This window comes from Eulemur rufifrons, chromosome 8, assembly GCF_041146395.1.
Source record: "Eulemur rufifrons isolate Redbay chromosome 8, OSU_ERuf_1, whole genome shotgun sequence".
NCBI lineage: Eukaryota > Metazoa > Chordata > Mammalia > Primates > Lemuridae > Eulemur > Eulemur rufifrons.
Window position 1 is genome coordinate 105237254 of NC_090990.1, and position 14829 is coordinate 105252082.

Sequence of the window (14829 nt, forward strand, 5' to 3'; positions counted from 1 at the left end):
AGAGAGTGAGTGATCATCTTCTAGAAGAGTAGGGAACCTGTTTCTTTTTCTTTTTTTTTTAATATTCAGACTTGAGCCAGTTTATAGGAAACCTTTTTCTATTAAGAGTCATGAACTTACAGAAAACAAACTAGTTTAAGCCTTATAAGGAAGATAAACACAAAAGAAATTATTTCATCTACTTGAAAAAATAGACATTGGGCCAGGCAGGTGCCATGGCTCACACCTGTAATCCTAGCACTCTGGGAGGCTGAGGCAGGTGGACTGCTTGAGGTCAGGAGTTCAGGAGTTCAGGACCAATTGGAGCAAGAGCAAGACCTGTCTCTACTAAGCACAGAAAAATTAGCCAGTTGTTATGGCATGGGACTGTAGTCTTAGCTACTGGGGAGGCTGAACCTCAAACTCCTGGTCTCAAGCAATCCTCCCATCTCGGCCTGCCAAAATGCTAAGATTACAGGTGCGAGCCACCATACACAGGCTGTTTTACTTTTTTTTTTTTTTTTTTTGAGACAGAGTCTCGCTCTGTTGCCCGGGCTAGAATGAGTGCCGTGGCATCAGCCTAGCTCACAGCAACCTCAAACTCCTGGGCTCAAGCAATCCTACTGCCTCAGCCTCCCGAGTAGCTGGGACTACAGGCATGTGCCACCATGCCCGGCTAATTTTTTCTATATATATATTTTAGTTAGCCAGATAATTTCTTTCTATTTTTTTAGCAGAGACCGGGGGTGGGGGGGGGGCGGTCTCACTCTTGCTCAGGCTGGGGCTGGTCTCGAATTCCTGACCTCGAGCAATCCACCCACCTCGGCCTCCCAGAGTGCTAGGATTACAGTTGTGAGCCACCGCGCTCGGCCTACTTATTTTTAATTCTGGAATAATATTTTAGCTGAGTATAGAAGTCTATGTTGGCAATTATTATCTCTCAGCTTATCAGAGCCACACCACCACTATATTTTCAACAAAATAGAGATAAGACCAACCACAAAATGACCAACCATCCCCTCTTCTAACATGAGTAATTGCAGCTTTTTTTAAAACCAATTTTGACTCCAATCCTCTTTAATCCTCCCACCTTCTATATAAAAATAATTTAGATATCCAATCACTGAAATATCCCACTTCTCAACAATATTCAGTCCAAAATTGGCCCTCACTATTCTAAACTCTAGTTCAGCAACATCCAACAGAAGCCCAAACACTGCAACAGGCTCCTCCTAACTTTCCCTTAGTGAAATGGTTCCATATTCCTCTACGGGCTTTCTCTTCCTTGCTATAGCAAGCCAAACAAACCCAACTTTTTAAACTACAGGTTCGTTTCTGGTGGTGTTCGGTCAATGGGCTTTGATGAGGATGATGGTCAAATTTCTCCAATACCAATTGACTATGTGAAGAATATATTGTGTGCACATATATATATGTATAAAATGTATAGCATATTTATATAAGAATACACATTGTATTTAAATATTTTATATATAAACATATAAATGTTAAATAAAAGTGTATAGATACATATCAAAGGGACCACAGATGACTCTGGCTTTACTTTTTTTTTTTTTCCCCCAAGACAGAGTCTCACTCTGCTGCCCCAGCTAGAGTGAGTGCCGTGGCAACAGCCTAGCTCACAGCAACCTCAAACTCCTGGGCTCAAGCGATCCTTCTGCCTCAGCCTCCCGAGTAGCTGGGACTACTGGCATGCGCCACCATTCCCGGCTAATTTTTCTGTATATATTTTTAGCTGTTCATATAATTTCTTTCTATTTTTAGTAGAGAGAAGGTCTCACTCTTGCTCAGGCTGGTCTCGAACTCCTGAGCTCAAACAATCCGCCCGCCTCGGTCTCCCAGAGTGCTAGGATTACAGGCCGGAGCCACCACGCCCGGCCATTGGCTTTAAATTTTTATTATAAAATTTTCAAACAGGCCAGGCGCGGTGGCTCACGCCTGTAATCCTAACACTCTGGGAGGCCGAGGCGGAAGGATTGCTTGAGCTCAGGAGTTTGAGACCAGCCCGAGCACGAGTGAGATTTCTCTATCAAAAAGAAAAAGAAAAAATAAATAAAATAACAAAACCCAGCCGGGCATTGTGGCACCTGTAGTCCCACCTACCCGGGAGGCTGAGGCAGAAGGATTGCTTAGAGCCCAGGAGTTGGAGCTTGCGGTGAGCTACAATGACATCACTGCACTCTACTCAGGGCCACAGAGTGAGACTGTCTCAACAACAACAACAAACATCCGAGATATCACAAGATATATCTCTCAAAGATAAACACTCTTTTTTTAAAAGTACACTTCTCACACCAAGTATTCATCAACATTTAAATTTCCCCAATTATCTCATTTGTTTTGTTTTGTTTTGTTTTCTTGAATTAGGATCCAATAAAATCCAGACTCTCCACTGCTTGATGTCTAAGTCCCTTTTAGTCTATAGGTTCCTTCTCCATCTTCATTTGTTAAGGAACACAGGTCATTTGTCCTGTAGAGTATTCTCATAGTCTGAATTTGCACCTGTGCGGTATCATTTGATGTCTACTGTATTTCCTCCAAATTAGTAATTAGCTCTAGAATAGAAGTTGATCAAATTCAGACTGAAGTACAAGGTGGTTACTTCATGCAAGGTGGAGTTGTGTACCCCATCTATGATCAGGAAGACATATTTGTCTTTCTTTTTGTGATAGGTAACAGTCATTGTTTATCACTGCCTAGATAGATTACATCATTAGGAGTTATAAAATGTTGATATCTAATTATGTTATTCCTTCTTCATTTATTTACTGGAATACTTCTACAAAGAGAAATTTCTCCCTCATCTTGAGATACAGTTCCCATAGGAAAACCAGTATAAATAGTTGATTCTTTCCAATTACTAGCAGTTTTCTAAATAATAAATTAATCTGCCAGCATTCTCCAACAATGATAAATGAGTTTTTTCTTTTCTTTTCTTTTCTTTTTTTTTTTTAAGGCTAGTCAAGTGAAGCAGTGAGAGTGGAGAAGGAACAAAGGAAACTGTAACTGGTTGTGATAAATTAGTTGTAAACACCACTGTATGAGTTTGTATTTTTAAGTATCATTATGAACTTATTAATTTAAGCGCATTTGAGGCCAAGCACGGTGGCTCATGCCTGTAATCCTAGCACTCTGGGAGGCCGAGGCAGGAGGATTGCTTGAGGTCAGGAGTTTGTGGCCGGGCGCGGTGGCTCACGCCTGTAATCCTAGCACTCTAGGAGGCCGAGGTGGGCGGATCGCTCAAGGTCAGGAGTTCGAGACCAGCCTGAGCGAGAGCGAGACCCCGTCTCTACTAAAAATAGAAAGAAATTATATGGACAACTAAAAATATATATAGAATAAAATTAGCCGGGCATAGTGGCGCATGCCTGTAGTCCCATGCCTGTAGTCCCAGCTACTCAGGAGGCTGAGGCAGGAGGATTGCTTGAGCCCAGGAGTTTGAGGTTGCTGTGAGCTAGTCTGACGCCACGGCACTCACTCTAGCCTGGGCAACAGAGTGAGACTCTGTCTCAAAAAAAAAAAAAGAGGTCAGGAGTTTGAGACCAGCCTGGGCAAGAGTGAGACCCCCGTTTCTACTAAAAAATAGAAGGAAAATATCTGGACAACTAAAAATATATAGAAAAGCGGGGCATGGGTTGCGCATGCCTGTAGTCCCAGCTACTCGGGAGGCTGAGGCAGAAGGATCGCTTAAGGCCAGGAGTTTGAGGTTGCTGTGAGCGAGGCTGATGCCACGGCACTCACTCTAGCCCGGGCAACAGAGCGAGACTCTGTCTCCAAAATAAAAAAAAAAAAAAAAAGAAACACATTTGATGTGTTTCAATCCATTGCAGATAGTATCCAGTTTGATGCTCAACTTGTCCCATCTTTGACCAGTGGGAACTATTCTATTTGGCTCTTGAGTCCTTTTGCTGCAATCCTAATAGTCTTCCTTGTTTATCCTTCCTTGGGGCAATGCCTGCCCCAAACTTGAAATCAGCCGTTTCTCCAAGAAGTCCTGGTTCCTTTTAGTGGGAATTGGTATTTTGATAGCACAATTTGGACACTAGAGGTGTTCATTGTTACTGGATTGTCTCTAGGCCTTTTCAGGATAAAGCTAGGAAATTTTTTAGGATAAAGTACACCACGAGTTCACAGTTATACTTGCAATTTAAATTCAGAATTGTAGATTTTTTTCTTAATTTCACTAATCATAAATCTGTATCTCTTTAATCCACACTAAAAATCCTGGTTCTCAAAGACACCAACGTTATTACTCATTTTTTAAATCCCACATTACACCTAAAATAGTTTCAGAATAATAATACCAACACTATAATCTATAATATGGCTATTTAAAAATACTTTTTGTCACTTCTCTTTGTCATTAAATTATATCCTACTTGGGATGTCATAGCCAAATTATTTTGTTTTAAAGTCACTTCACTTCAATAGTTTGCTTGGAGGCATTTTACATTTTTGTAATATAACTCCTTGTGATATGGCCTCTCGTGGTTAAGAGAAAAATTAAAGTTATCAGATATACGTATATATGAGAAGAGTACTGTGTGGGCCTCTGAATTAAATGTAGAGCTAACTGGTACAAATGCCTCAGTGGTACTATTTGGAATCAGTCCTTGCGTTAACTTTACTCAGCAAATACTAAAAGATAATGATCTCAGATGTTCCTATGGCTGCAAAAACATGACATGCCTAAATCCCTTGATTGCAATATCTTAAACTCACAAGATTATGTTATTCCACAAAAGTATCTTTCTGAATGTCTTTTTCTCTCCACTTTTCTCTCCAACTCCCCCTCCCCTATGGGTTAGTAGTTTCAAAAAAATTCTATTTGCGGTCTTTCTTCAACTCTTTGCCTTTGTTAGCCTTCTCCCCCAACAACTCAGGAGTTTATATTTTGTGCGCATTATTTAGGGGGCGGGAGGAGGAATTGCTCTATAAACTAAGGTAATGAAAACGGAGGAGGTAGGGGGATAGACAGCTGCAAGGATCTGAGCTGGATAGACTGAACGAACCTTCATCCTAAACAACTCAGAGCTCAGATTTCTTCTCTGGACAGCTGGCTTTTTCAGTCCTTCTAAAATACTCTGTCTGCACAGATGAGGGAGGAGCTGTGAATTATCTCTGCTATGGATCTTATTTAAAGTCAGCTACCTCCCAGATAACGATTTGTAGAAACTAAATGTAATATTCAATATGGCAAAGATCAGGGTGGTAAACAAAAGGTATCCAATCACCCACTACAATTTTTAAAGGCCAGGAGCTCATTATTAAGAATGCTGGAGGGCTGCCTGGAGTAGGCAGTGACTAGAAGTCATACCAGCTGGAATTGGTTACCTGACTTGTCTGTCATATTTTTCTCCCCACCCTCACTTGGCACCCAATACTCCATATTCTTTCTAATCCTCCTACTCTCCCCACTCCCCCGACTCCCACACCCTACCCCCACTAACGTTCCTGGAATTTTGGACTTAGCTATTTTTAAAACCGTCAACTCAGTAGCCACCTCCCTCCCTGCTCAGCTGTCCAGTACTCCGGCCAGCCATATACTCCCCCTTTCCCCCACACCAAACCTTCTCTGGCTCCCTGACCTCAGTGAGAGTGCAGCCGATCTGGGGACCTGGGGGAGACATGGAGAAAGAGACGGGGGACCCCCTGGCTGGAGCCGACTGACAGAGTAGGCAACCATGGCTGGAGAATTGGATATCAGAGTAATGTTTGACCTCTGGAAACAGTAAGTCAAAATGAAATTGCAATTCCTTTAATAAGCTTTTGGATTGAAGTTAGACTTTTATAAAATTACAGACACCTACTTGGATGTCTCTGGTCCAAAAGCTAGGATCTCTCCCTATCAAGGTGCCCCAATCTCCATTTCTCCTTCTGTCTCATTTCCTTCTGGCCTCTGGCCTCTGGCCTCTAGCCATTTGAAGTTTAATCCTGTCTCTCCTCCGGCAGTCTTAGTTCCCTTTTTACCCTGTTACCTTAAGATTTCTGATGAAATTTTAGGAGTTCTCCACACTCTCTACTCTGTATTTTTCTCACCAAGGCCAAATTTGGCCTCAGAGGATTAGTCACTGACACCCTTCTAGCCTGCCCTACTTAGCAATGCCCTTCACATTGGGATTCCAAGGGTGGGGGCTATCCTTTGTTGTAAATTATTTCTCCCCACAACTCCAGTCCCTCTATTCTATTCTCCCTCCTGCTGGACTCTTCTCCCAATCATATCCTTAACCCAACAGAGGGGAGTTCTGCAGGAGGGAGTTAGTCCCTGCCCAACCCCTGCCCTCACCAAAAGACTGAAAACTTCTGAATTTGCAAAGGGGAGATCAATGGAAAGAATGGTTCTTCAGTCAGGTTTGGAAAAATACAAGAACTAAGAAAAACAAGTATTGATTTGCATGCTTAGTTTGCATCCTATTATTCAATGAGACAGAGGAATTATAACTGCAGCTCTCTAGAGCTGATAAAAGAGATTGGTTTCCTTTTCATTTGCATACTGATGTTCTAGAGGGGGAGGGTATTCTACCTTTACACCTTGTGTTCTTCTGACACAAAGAAGGAAGAGAAATTAATACACCTGGAGAATGTCCCTTCTAATGGAGAAGGACAGATAAGAGGTATATTTCTGAAATATTTTCATATCCTAATTCTATTGGGGATCCCACTAGTGACTGGTATTTGATCTATCCCCAAGATTTCTCCATTTTTGACATATCTGCTGTTTGGTAGCTCAGGATGGGGCAATACAGTAGACTTTGCCCCCAGAGTTCACTCAACCTTCTCTCCACCCCCACCTAGGCTTATTGCACAAGGGCCTTGAAAGTGGCCACAGGAGCAGGGCACAGAAGCTTAATAGCTACATTTACAGTTTTAGGAGTCCCATTCTCCCCAAACTCCAGTCTGTTCATCCTTTCCTCAATCTCCCCAGATTCTCTTCACATCATCCTGACCAATCTTCAACTCTTCTCTCTCCCCATGCCCAGCCGAATTTCTTTTTTCAGTCACTTACAGGACGTGCGGTCAAAATTCACTAGGTAGGAGGGCCATCAGCTGGGAAGAACCGGCGCCTGGGGGGACCAGGCTGGATAGGTATGGGGGATCCAGGCCAGTCCTCTGGTCCCCGGTCCCCCCATGGCAGTCCCCCAACTCTAAGCACTCTCACTCTCCTGCTGCTCCTCTGTGGACATGGTAAGGAAGGGCCAGGGAGGGGTTTGGGAAATCCAGAGGAAACCCTGCTATGTAGGGTTGGGCACGTGAGCATGTGTGAGTGAGGAGAGACAGGTGCTGAGGAGTCCTAGTCACTCTACTCCCAAATAAGTGTATGTTATTTCCCACTCAACTTGGGGAAGGGAACTGGGGAAGCCCTTGATTGACAGGGAGAAGAGACGCAGGCTTACACATTTTTAGTAAGACCGAGTTAAGAGAGAATGAGGGAACTGAGGGGGTGGGGGTGGGGAAAACCCTTAGTTGGGTTTTAGGAACTTCTGAAATCCCTTGATGAGATTTGGAAGAGTTATGAGCATACTCTAATAGAGCAGAGGTCTGGGAACTATCTCACAATCCTCTCCCTTCCGTTCTCAGCTCATTCGCAATGCAAGATCCTCCGCTGCAATGCTGAGTATGTATCGTCCACTCTGAGCCTTAGAAGTGGGGGTTCAACAGGAGCGCTTCGAGGAGGAGGAGGAGGCGGCGGCGGCGGTGGCGGCGGCGCCGCTAGCGGCCGAGGTGGAGACGTGGGCTCCGGTGGCCTCTGCCGAGCCCTCCGCTCCTACGCGCTCTGCACTCGGCGCACCGCCCGCACCTGCCGCGGGGACCTCGCCTTCCATTCGGCAGTGCATGGCATCGAAGACCTGATGATCCAGCACAACTGCTCCCGTCAGGGCCCTACGGCCCCTCCCCCGCCCCGGGGCCCGGCTCTTCCAGGTGCTGGTCCGGGCCTCCCAGCCTCGGACCCCTGTGACTATGAAAGCCGGTTTTCCCGGCTGCATGGTCGTCCCTCTGGCTTCTTGCATTGCGCTTCCTTCGGGGACCCCCATGTACGCAGCTTCCACCACCACTTTCACACGTGCCGTGTACAAGGAGCTTGGCCTCTGCTGGATAACGACTTCCTCTTTGTCCAGGCCACCAGCTCCCCCGTGGCATTGGGGGCCAACGCTACCACTACTCGGAAGGTCAGGGACTCAATTTTCCTCCAGACCCACTTCATGGAAATCTCTCTTGGTCACCTCTCCATACCACTTACTCCTCATTTTCACTCCTCCACAGCAATGCTCCTTATTCCCTTTTTTCCTCAGCCACTCCCCCATCTTGAATCACTCCGTCCTACCAAACACTTGCTCCTGTAAATCACTTCCCTTGATGGGAATTTCACTCCAATGCAGAAAACACTGAAGAGAAAGTTGGAGAGAGTAGACTTGAGGAGTTTCAGAAGGGAAACTTTCTCTCCTCTCGGGAGTTGCTGAGATTGAGTAGAGCAGGGTTAAGTAGGGATAAGGCAATATTGAAACATGAGTAGAAGAAGGGATCAAGGATTGATGGCCCTGAGAAGCCTTGCATCTCTGTGCTTGGATCACATCCCTGACTGTATGAGGTCTGAGTGGGGGGAGGATGCACCGAGCCCAGAATGACTATTTTCCTTCTTGCCCTCACAGCTCACGATCATATTTAAGAACATGCAGGAATGCATTGATCAGAAAGTCTACCAGGCTGAAGTGGACAATCTTCCTGCAGCCTTTGAAGACGGTTCTATCAATGGAGGTGACCGACCTGGTGGCTCCAGTTTGTCTATTCAAACTGCTAACCCTGGGAGCCATGTGGAGATCCGAGCTGCCTATATTGGCACAACTATAATCATTCGGCAGACAGCTGGGCAGCTGTCCTTCTCTATCAAGGTAGCAGAGGATGTGGCCAGGGCCTTCTCAGCTGAGCAGGACCTGCAGCTCTGTGTTGGGGGATGCCCTCCAAGTCAGCGACTCTCTCAATCAGAGCGCAATCGTCGGGGAGCTATAACCATTGATATTGCCAGACAGCTGTGCAAGGAAGGGCTTCCAGTGGAAGATGCTTACTTCCATTCCTGTGTCTTTGATGTTTTAATTTCTGGTGACCCCAACTTTACCGTGGCAGCTCAGGCAGCTCTGGAGGATGCCCGAGCCTTCCTGCCAGACTTAGAGAAGCTGCATCTCTTCCCCTCTGATGCCGGAATTCCTCTTTCCTCAGCAACCCTCCTAGCCCCACTCCTTTCTGGGCTCTTTGTTCTGTGGCTTTGCATCCAATAAGTAGGTCAGCAATCCCATGACTGGTTTGGAAATAATTTGGGGATAGAGAGTGGCATGGAAGAACATAAAGAATCACTAAAGGAAACAGTAGGGACTAGGAGATACATGAAACAATAACATTTATCCAGAGTCAGATGAGGCTGCAGTTCACGGCCAAAACGATCACAGAATAAGGATTCTGCACAAGGTTTCTGCATTCCAGACCTCCATAGGTGCTCTCCACCAATTTTTTCAGTCCTGTTTTTAGGAAGCTAATTGCTCTAATCTGTCTACTCCAGAGATCACCCCTACAAGCTTAGTGGTTAGGTGGGGTCCTAACAATCAATAAATTAAGGGTTGAGATTTTTTGAGAACCAAGAACTGAAAAAGTAATACATGATCATCACCCATAAGAAACTCAAAAGAGGAGGAAGTAGGGAAAAAAGTTTATGATGAATATATGTGAGTAAGGTATAAGGCAGTCTCTGCTTTTGGAGAACAGCACAGATAGGACAGAAGCCCTCATCCCCACCCCTAACTAATCTATTATTAAAACTATGGATTCTTCACATCATCCTGTTGCCTATGTTGAATCTCTTCATAGATGCTTGAAATAGAGAACGGCAATGTGTTCACACCACTGAAAGAGGGCTGAGAAGTACCAGGTATTGTTTCTGTCCTCAGGGAGTTGATAGGCTATTGGAAAGACAAATTCACATGAAGGAATGATGAGTGTGTAATGATTCACTAAATTCTATGGTACTGTGAATTCAGGTGGGAAGATGATTGATGAGAACTAAAGTAAAAAGAGTAGGCTGGGTGTGGTGGCTCACGCCTGTAATTCTAGCACTCTGGGAGGCCGAGGCAGGAGGATCACTCAAGGTCTGGAGTTCAAGACCAGCCTGAGCAAGAGTGAAACCCCGTCTCTACTAAAAATAGAAATAAATTAGCTGGACAACTAAAAATATATAGAAAAAATTAGCCGGGCATGGTGGCGCATGCCTGTAGTCCCAGCTACTCGGGAGGCTGAGGCAGAAGGATTGCTTGAGCCCAGGAGTTTGAGGTTGCTGTAAGCTAGCTTGACACAATGGCACTCTAGCCCAAGCAATAGAGCAAGACTCTGTCTCAAAAGAAAAAAAAAGTAATAAGACTAATAAGAGGTAATAGAGAAGATAGGATTTGAAGTGAGCTTTGAAAAATCCGTAGGATTTGAATTGCTAAGGACCTTCTAAACAATGGAAACCATCTGGAGTTACGCATAGATTCATGATTCAGTGAGGAAAGTAGCAAGACTCAAATGAAGTAGACAAAGAGTAACAGGACAGAAGATTAGATGGGCAGAGGCCAGATTATGAAGCACCTTAAAACTGGAGTCAAGGAGTTTAAATTTGACTAATATCTAACATTTATTGGAGCTTAAAATCTGGCAAGCAATGTTCTAAACACTTTAAAAATACTAATTCACTTAACTCTCTAAGGAAGGTAGTAGTATCTCTATTTTTATATAAGCAAACTGATATAGAAAGATATATATGTGCCTACAGTTACACAGCTAATAAATGGCCATTTGGATCCAGAGACTTAACTCTTAACCACTATATCATGTTGTCAAGGAAACAGAAAGCCATTAAAGATTTGGTTGTGGAGCTGGGCAGGTAAGGGGAGCTGAGGTGGCAGATGTCACCACAAGAGCTACTCTCTTCTCACATAAAGCCAAGAGAGAGTTGGCAAAGGGGGAAAAACCCAAAATTGAAGGAAGCTAGTTTATAGAAAAAATACTGAAAAGGGAAGCTATTCTGGTTGAAGGTGTTCTAAAGTAACAGTGCTGCTCTGAACAAAATTATGAAGGAGGTTAACTTTTATGTCTAGTATCTTCCCCCTGTTTCTGGTCTCAGCCTCTCCCTTCAGATACTCCATCACCTAGGGCCTGCCCTTCCTGATCGAATCATATATTCAATGTTATCTTCCCCCTCTCCTCTCAGTCCCATCCACCTGACAATACTCCCCTGAACACATAGACAGTTGGGCTCTCTGTATCCACTAGTCCTGCATCTGCAGATTCAACCAAACACATATTGAAAATATTTGGAAAAAAATTAAAAATAACATCATACCAATAAAAAATACAGTATAATAACTATGTACATGGCATTTACATTGTATTAGGTATTAGAAGTAATCCAGACATGATTTAAAATATACAGGAGGAACCAGGCTCAGTAGCTCACACCTATAATCCTACCATTCTGGGAGGCCGAGGTGGGAGGATCACTTGAGCTCAGAAGTTGAGACCATCTCTGAGCAAGAGTGAGACCCTGTCTCTACTGAAAATTAGAAAAAAATTAGCTGGGCAACTAAAAATAGAAACAAAGAATTAATAGGCCATGGTGGTGGGCGCCTGTAGTCCCAGCTACTCAGGAAGCTGAGGCAGGAGGATCGCTTGAGCCCAGGAGTTTGAGGTTGCTGTGAGCTAGGCTGATGCTGCAGCACTCTAGCCCAGGCAACAGAGTGAGACTCCGTCTCAAAAAAAAAAAAAAGTATACAGGAGGATGTGCATAGGTTACATGCAAAATACTACGTCATTTTATATAAGGGACTTGAGCATCCTTGTATTTTGGTATCTGAGGTGTGGGAGTGGTTCTGGAACCGATCCTGTTCAGATACCAAGGGAAGACTGTATATACTCTGACCAGGACTTACCAGACAGAGTGTCCTACCTGGTATGCCATTTCAAATTTCTTCTGCAATTCTTTATCCCCTATACCCTCCTCTCCACCTCCTCTAAGGACCACAGCCACTCTACCATTCCCTCAAAGCAATCTCCATGCTTTCTGAAATAACCTTTAGCTAATCTAGAAAATAGTCTGCTTTAATAGAAGAAAACGGGGGACATATCCAGGGCTATCCCTTCACTTACAGATAATATAGGTATTTTAACTCAATACATCTTTTAAAAGAATTGCTCAGTATTAGTTCTTGTATTGTTTCTCTTAACAGAGTAACTTTATCCCCCAGGTGTGGGAATTTCAAGTCAATTGAGAAGAACTTCACAGTCAACTGGTGAATGAGATTCTTTCATGGCACCTGTCATGTAACACTCTTCCTTTGCCCAGACTTAGGGTTAGCTCTATTACGAATGAAGTATTCAAAAATACATAGCTCAAAATAAGCACATGAAAAGATGCTAACCATCATTAGTCATTAGGGAAATGCAAGTCAAATTAAAACCACAACGAGAAAATACAATATACCCACTAGAATGGTTAAAATTAAAAAGACTGACAATACCAAGTATTGGCAAGATGTGGAGTTCTCATATGCTGTTGGTGAGAATATAAAATGGTACAACCACTTTGTAAAATGGTTTGGCAGTTTCTTTAAAAGATAAGCATACATTTACCACACAATCTAGACATTGCACTCCTTCAACCCAAGAGAAATGATGACATCTGTCCACACAAAAACTTGTACACAAATGTTCATAACAGTTTTATCTATAATAACCAAAAATGAGAACCACCCTAATGTTCATCAAGAAGTGAATGTAAGGCCAAGCATGGTGGCTCATGCCTGTAATCCTAGCACTCTGGGAGGCCGAGGCGGGAGGATCGCTTGAGGTCAGGAGTTCAAGACCAGCCTGAGCAAGAGCAAGACCCTGTCTCTACCAAAGATAGAAAGAAATTATCTGGCCAACTAAAAAATATATATAGAAAAAATTAGCCGGGCGTGGTGGCGCATGCCTGTAATCCCAGCTACTGGGGAGGCTGAGGCAGTAGGCTCACTTAAGCCCAAGAGTTTGAGGTTGCTGTGAGCTAGGCTGACGCCACGGCACTCTAGCCTGGGAAACAGAGCAAGACACTGTCTCAAAAAAAAAAAAAAAAGAAGAAGTGAATGTATACACCAATTTGATAAATCCATAGAATAGAATGCTACTCAGCAATAAAATGAAATAAACTCCTGATACACGCAACAACATGTATAAATCTCAAAGTAATAACACAAGGGAAAAAAGCCAAACCTCCCCCCCACAAAAAGTATGTACCATTTGCTTCCATTTATATAAAATTATATTAAATATAAATTAATACATAGTGAGAGAAAAATCAATGATTGCTTGGGGACAGGCAGAGGGAGGGATGGCTTACAAAGAGGCATGAGGAAACTTTTGGGAGTGATAGGCATGTTCATCATCTTGAGTGTGGCAGTGGTTTCAAGAGTATAAATATATCAAAACCAATAAAATTATACACTTTAAATATATGCAATTTATCACATATGAAATATACTTCAATAAAGCTGTAATTTTTAAAAAAATAGGTAGCCCCTTTCCCTCTTCCTTTGGTGGAACAGATAAAAGGCTTAGAATGACCATAGCAAGAAAAGGAAAATTAAAATAGAGACTTTCCGGCCGGGCGTGGGGGCTCACGCCTGTAATCCTAGCACTCTGGGAGGCCAAGGTGGGCGGATCGTTTGAGCTCAGGAGTTCTAGACCAGCCTGAGCAAGAGCGAGACCCCATCTCTACTAAAAATAGAAAGAAATTATATGGACAGCTAAAAATATATATAGAAAAAATTAGCCGGGCATGGTGGCACATGCCTGTAGTCCCAACTACTCGGGAGGCTGAGACAGGAGGATCCCTTGAGCTCAGGAGTTTGAGGTTGCTGTGAGCTAGGCTGACGCCATGGCACTCACTCTAGCCTGGGCAACAAAGTGAGACTCTGTCTCAAAAAAAAAAAAAAAAACATAGAGACTTTCCTTCCTCCAGGAAATACAGAAGAGGATGACAGGGCAAAGGAAAGAATATTTAATGATTTTATATTCTCTCCTCTACTCCTATCACAAGGGCATTCCTTCCTTCAGAAGGTCATCCGCAAAGTTAGATACCATGGAATAGAGATTATCCAGTTTCAGAACATCTACCAAACCTGTGACTCATAATTCTCTTCCACTTCACCTACAGTCAGCAGGTGGCGCTGGTGACTAAAATGTTACTCAAGGGGCACCGAGGCAAGTCTCCAGAAACAGGAAAATTAAGGATTATCTGATAAAGAGTCCCAGTCGAGCAAGCAAGCTGAGTGCTTATGTGGTCACATTTCAGAAATGGGTCACCCTTGCAGCATGACTGACTGATTGAAGAGCAAATTGCAGAATGCAAAGTTTTGTCACCATTTGACAAGGGTGATGATAGAACTATAACAACAAAAGAATTGGGAACTGTAATGAGGTCTATTGGACAGAATCCTACAGAAGCAGAGTTGCAGGGATATGATGAATGAAGTAAGTGCTGAGGATAATGACACAATTGACTTCCCTGAATTTCTGACAATGATGACAAGAAAAATGAAAGACACAGACAATGAAACAGAAATTAGAGAAGCATTCTGTGTGTTTGGTAAGGATGGTAATGGCCGTATTCGTGCAGCAGAGCTTCACCATGTGATTACAGACCTTGGAGAGAAGTTACCAGATGAAGAGGATAATGGAATGATCAAGTAGGAAGATACTGATAGTCAAGTAAACTATGAAGAATTTGTACAAATGATGACAGAAAAGTGAAGTCATTGTACACAGCATCTT

General features: G+C 43.4%; 2 protein-coding genes across 5 annotated transcripts; both read left to right on the plus strand.

The window, feature by feature from the left end:
- Positions 1 to 5430: 5430 nt before the first annotated feature.
- On the plus strand, positions 5431 to 9825 carry HJV (hemojuvelin BMP co-receptor). 4 transcript variants are annotated; one of them, XM_069480698.1, is made up of 4 exons: positions 5431 to 5731; positions 6981 to 7185; positions 7579 to 8168; positions 8649 to 9825. In XM_069480698.1, exons 2-4 carry the CDS (start codon positions 7089 to 7091, stop codon positions 9270 to 9272), a joined length of 1311 nt encoding a protein of 436 aa, XP_069336799.1. In that variant the 5' UTR covers positions 5431 to 5731; positions 6981 to 7088; the 3' UTR covers positions 9273 to 9825. The 4 variants fall into 4 exon arrangements, with proteins under 4 accessions (XP_069336799.1, XP_069336801.1, XP_069336800.1 ...); XM_069480700.1 differs by having other exon boundaries at positions 6999 to 7185; XM_069480699.1 differs by lacking the exon at positions 5431 to 5731 and having other exon boundaries at positions 5753 to 7185.
- A 4692-nt stretch (positions 9826 to 14517) lies between these two features.
- LOC138390059 (calmodulin-A-like) lies at positions 14518 to 14748 on the plus strand. Its single transcript, XM_069478879.1, has one exon. It carries the CDS (start codon positions 14518 to 14520, stop codon positions 14746 to 14748), a length of 231 nt encoding a protein of 76 aa, XP_069334980.1.
- Positions 14749 to 14829: the final 81 nt, after the last annotated feature.

What these genes read in the sequence shown, in the direction of transcription:
- LOC138390059 (XM_069478879.1), top strand. Translation starts at nt 14,518, where the DNA reads ATGATGAATGAAGTAAGTGCTGAGGATAATGACACAATTGACTTCCCT.
- HJV (XM_069480698.1), top strand. Translation starts at nt 7,089, where the DNA reads ATGGGGGATCCAGGCCAGTCCTCTGGTCCCCGGTCCCCCCATGGCAGT. An exon ending in GCTGCTCCTCTGTGGACATG is followed by an intron (nt 7,186 to 7,578) that starts GTAAGGAAGGGC and finishes TTCCGTTCTCAG; the next exon opens with CTCATTCGCAATGCAAGATC. An exon ending in ACGCTACCACTACTCGGAAG is followed by an intron (nt 8,169 to 8,648) that starts GTCAGGGACTCA and finishes TTGCCCTCACAG; the next exon opens with CTCACGATCATATTTAAGAA.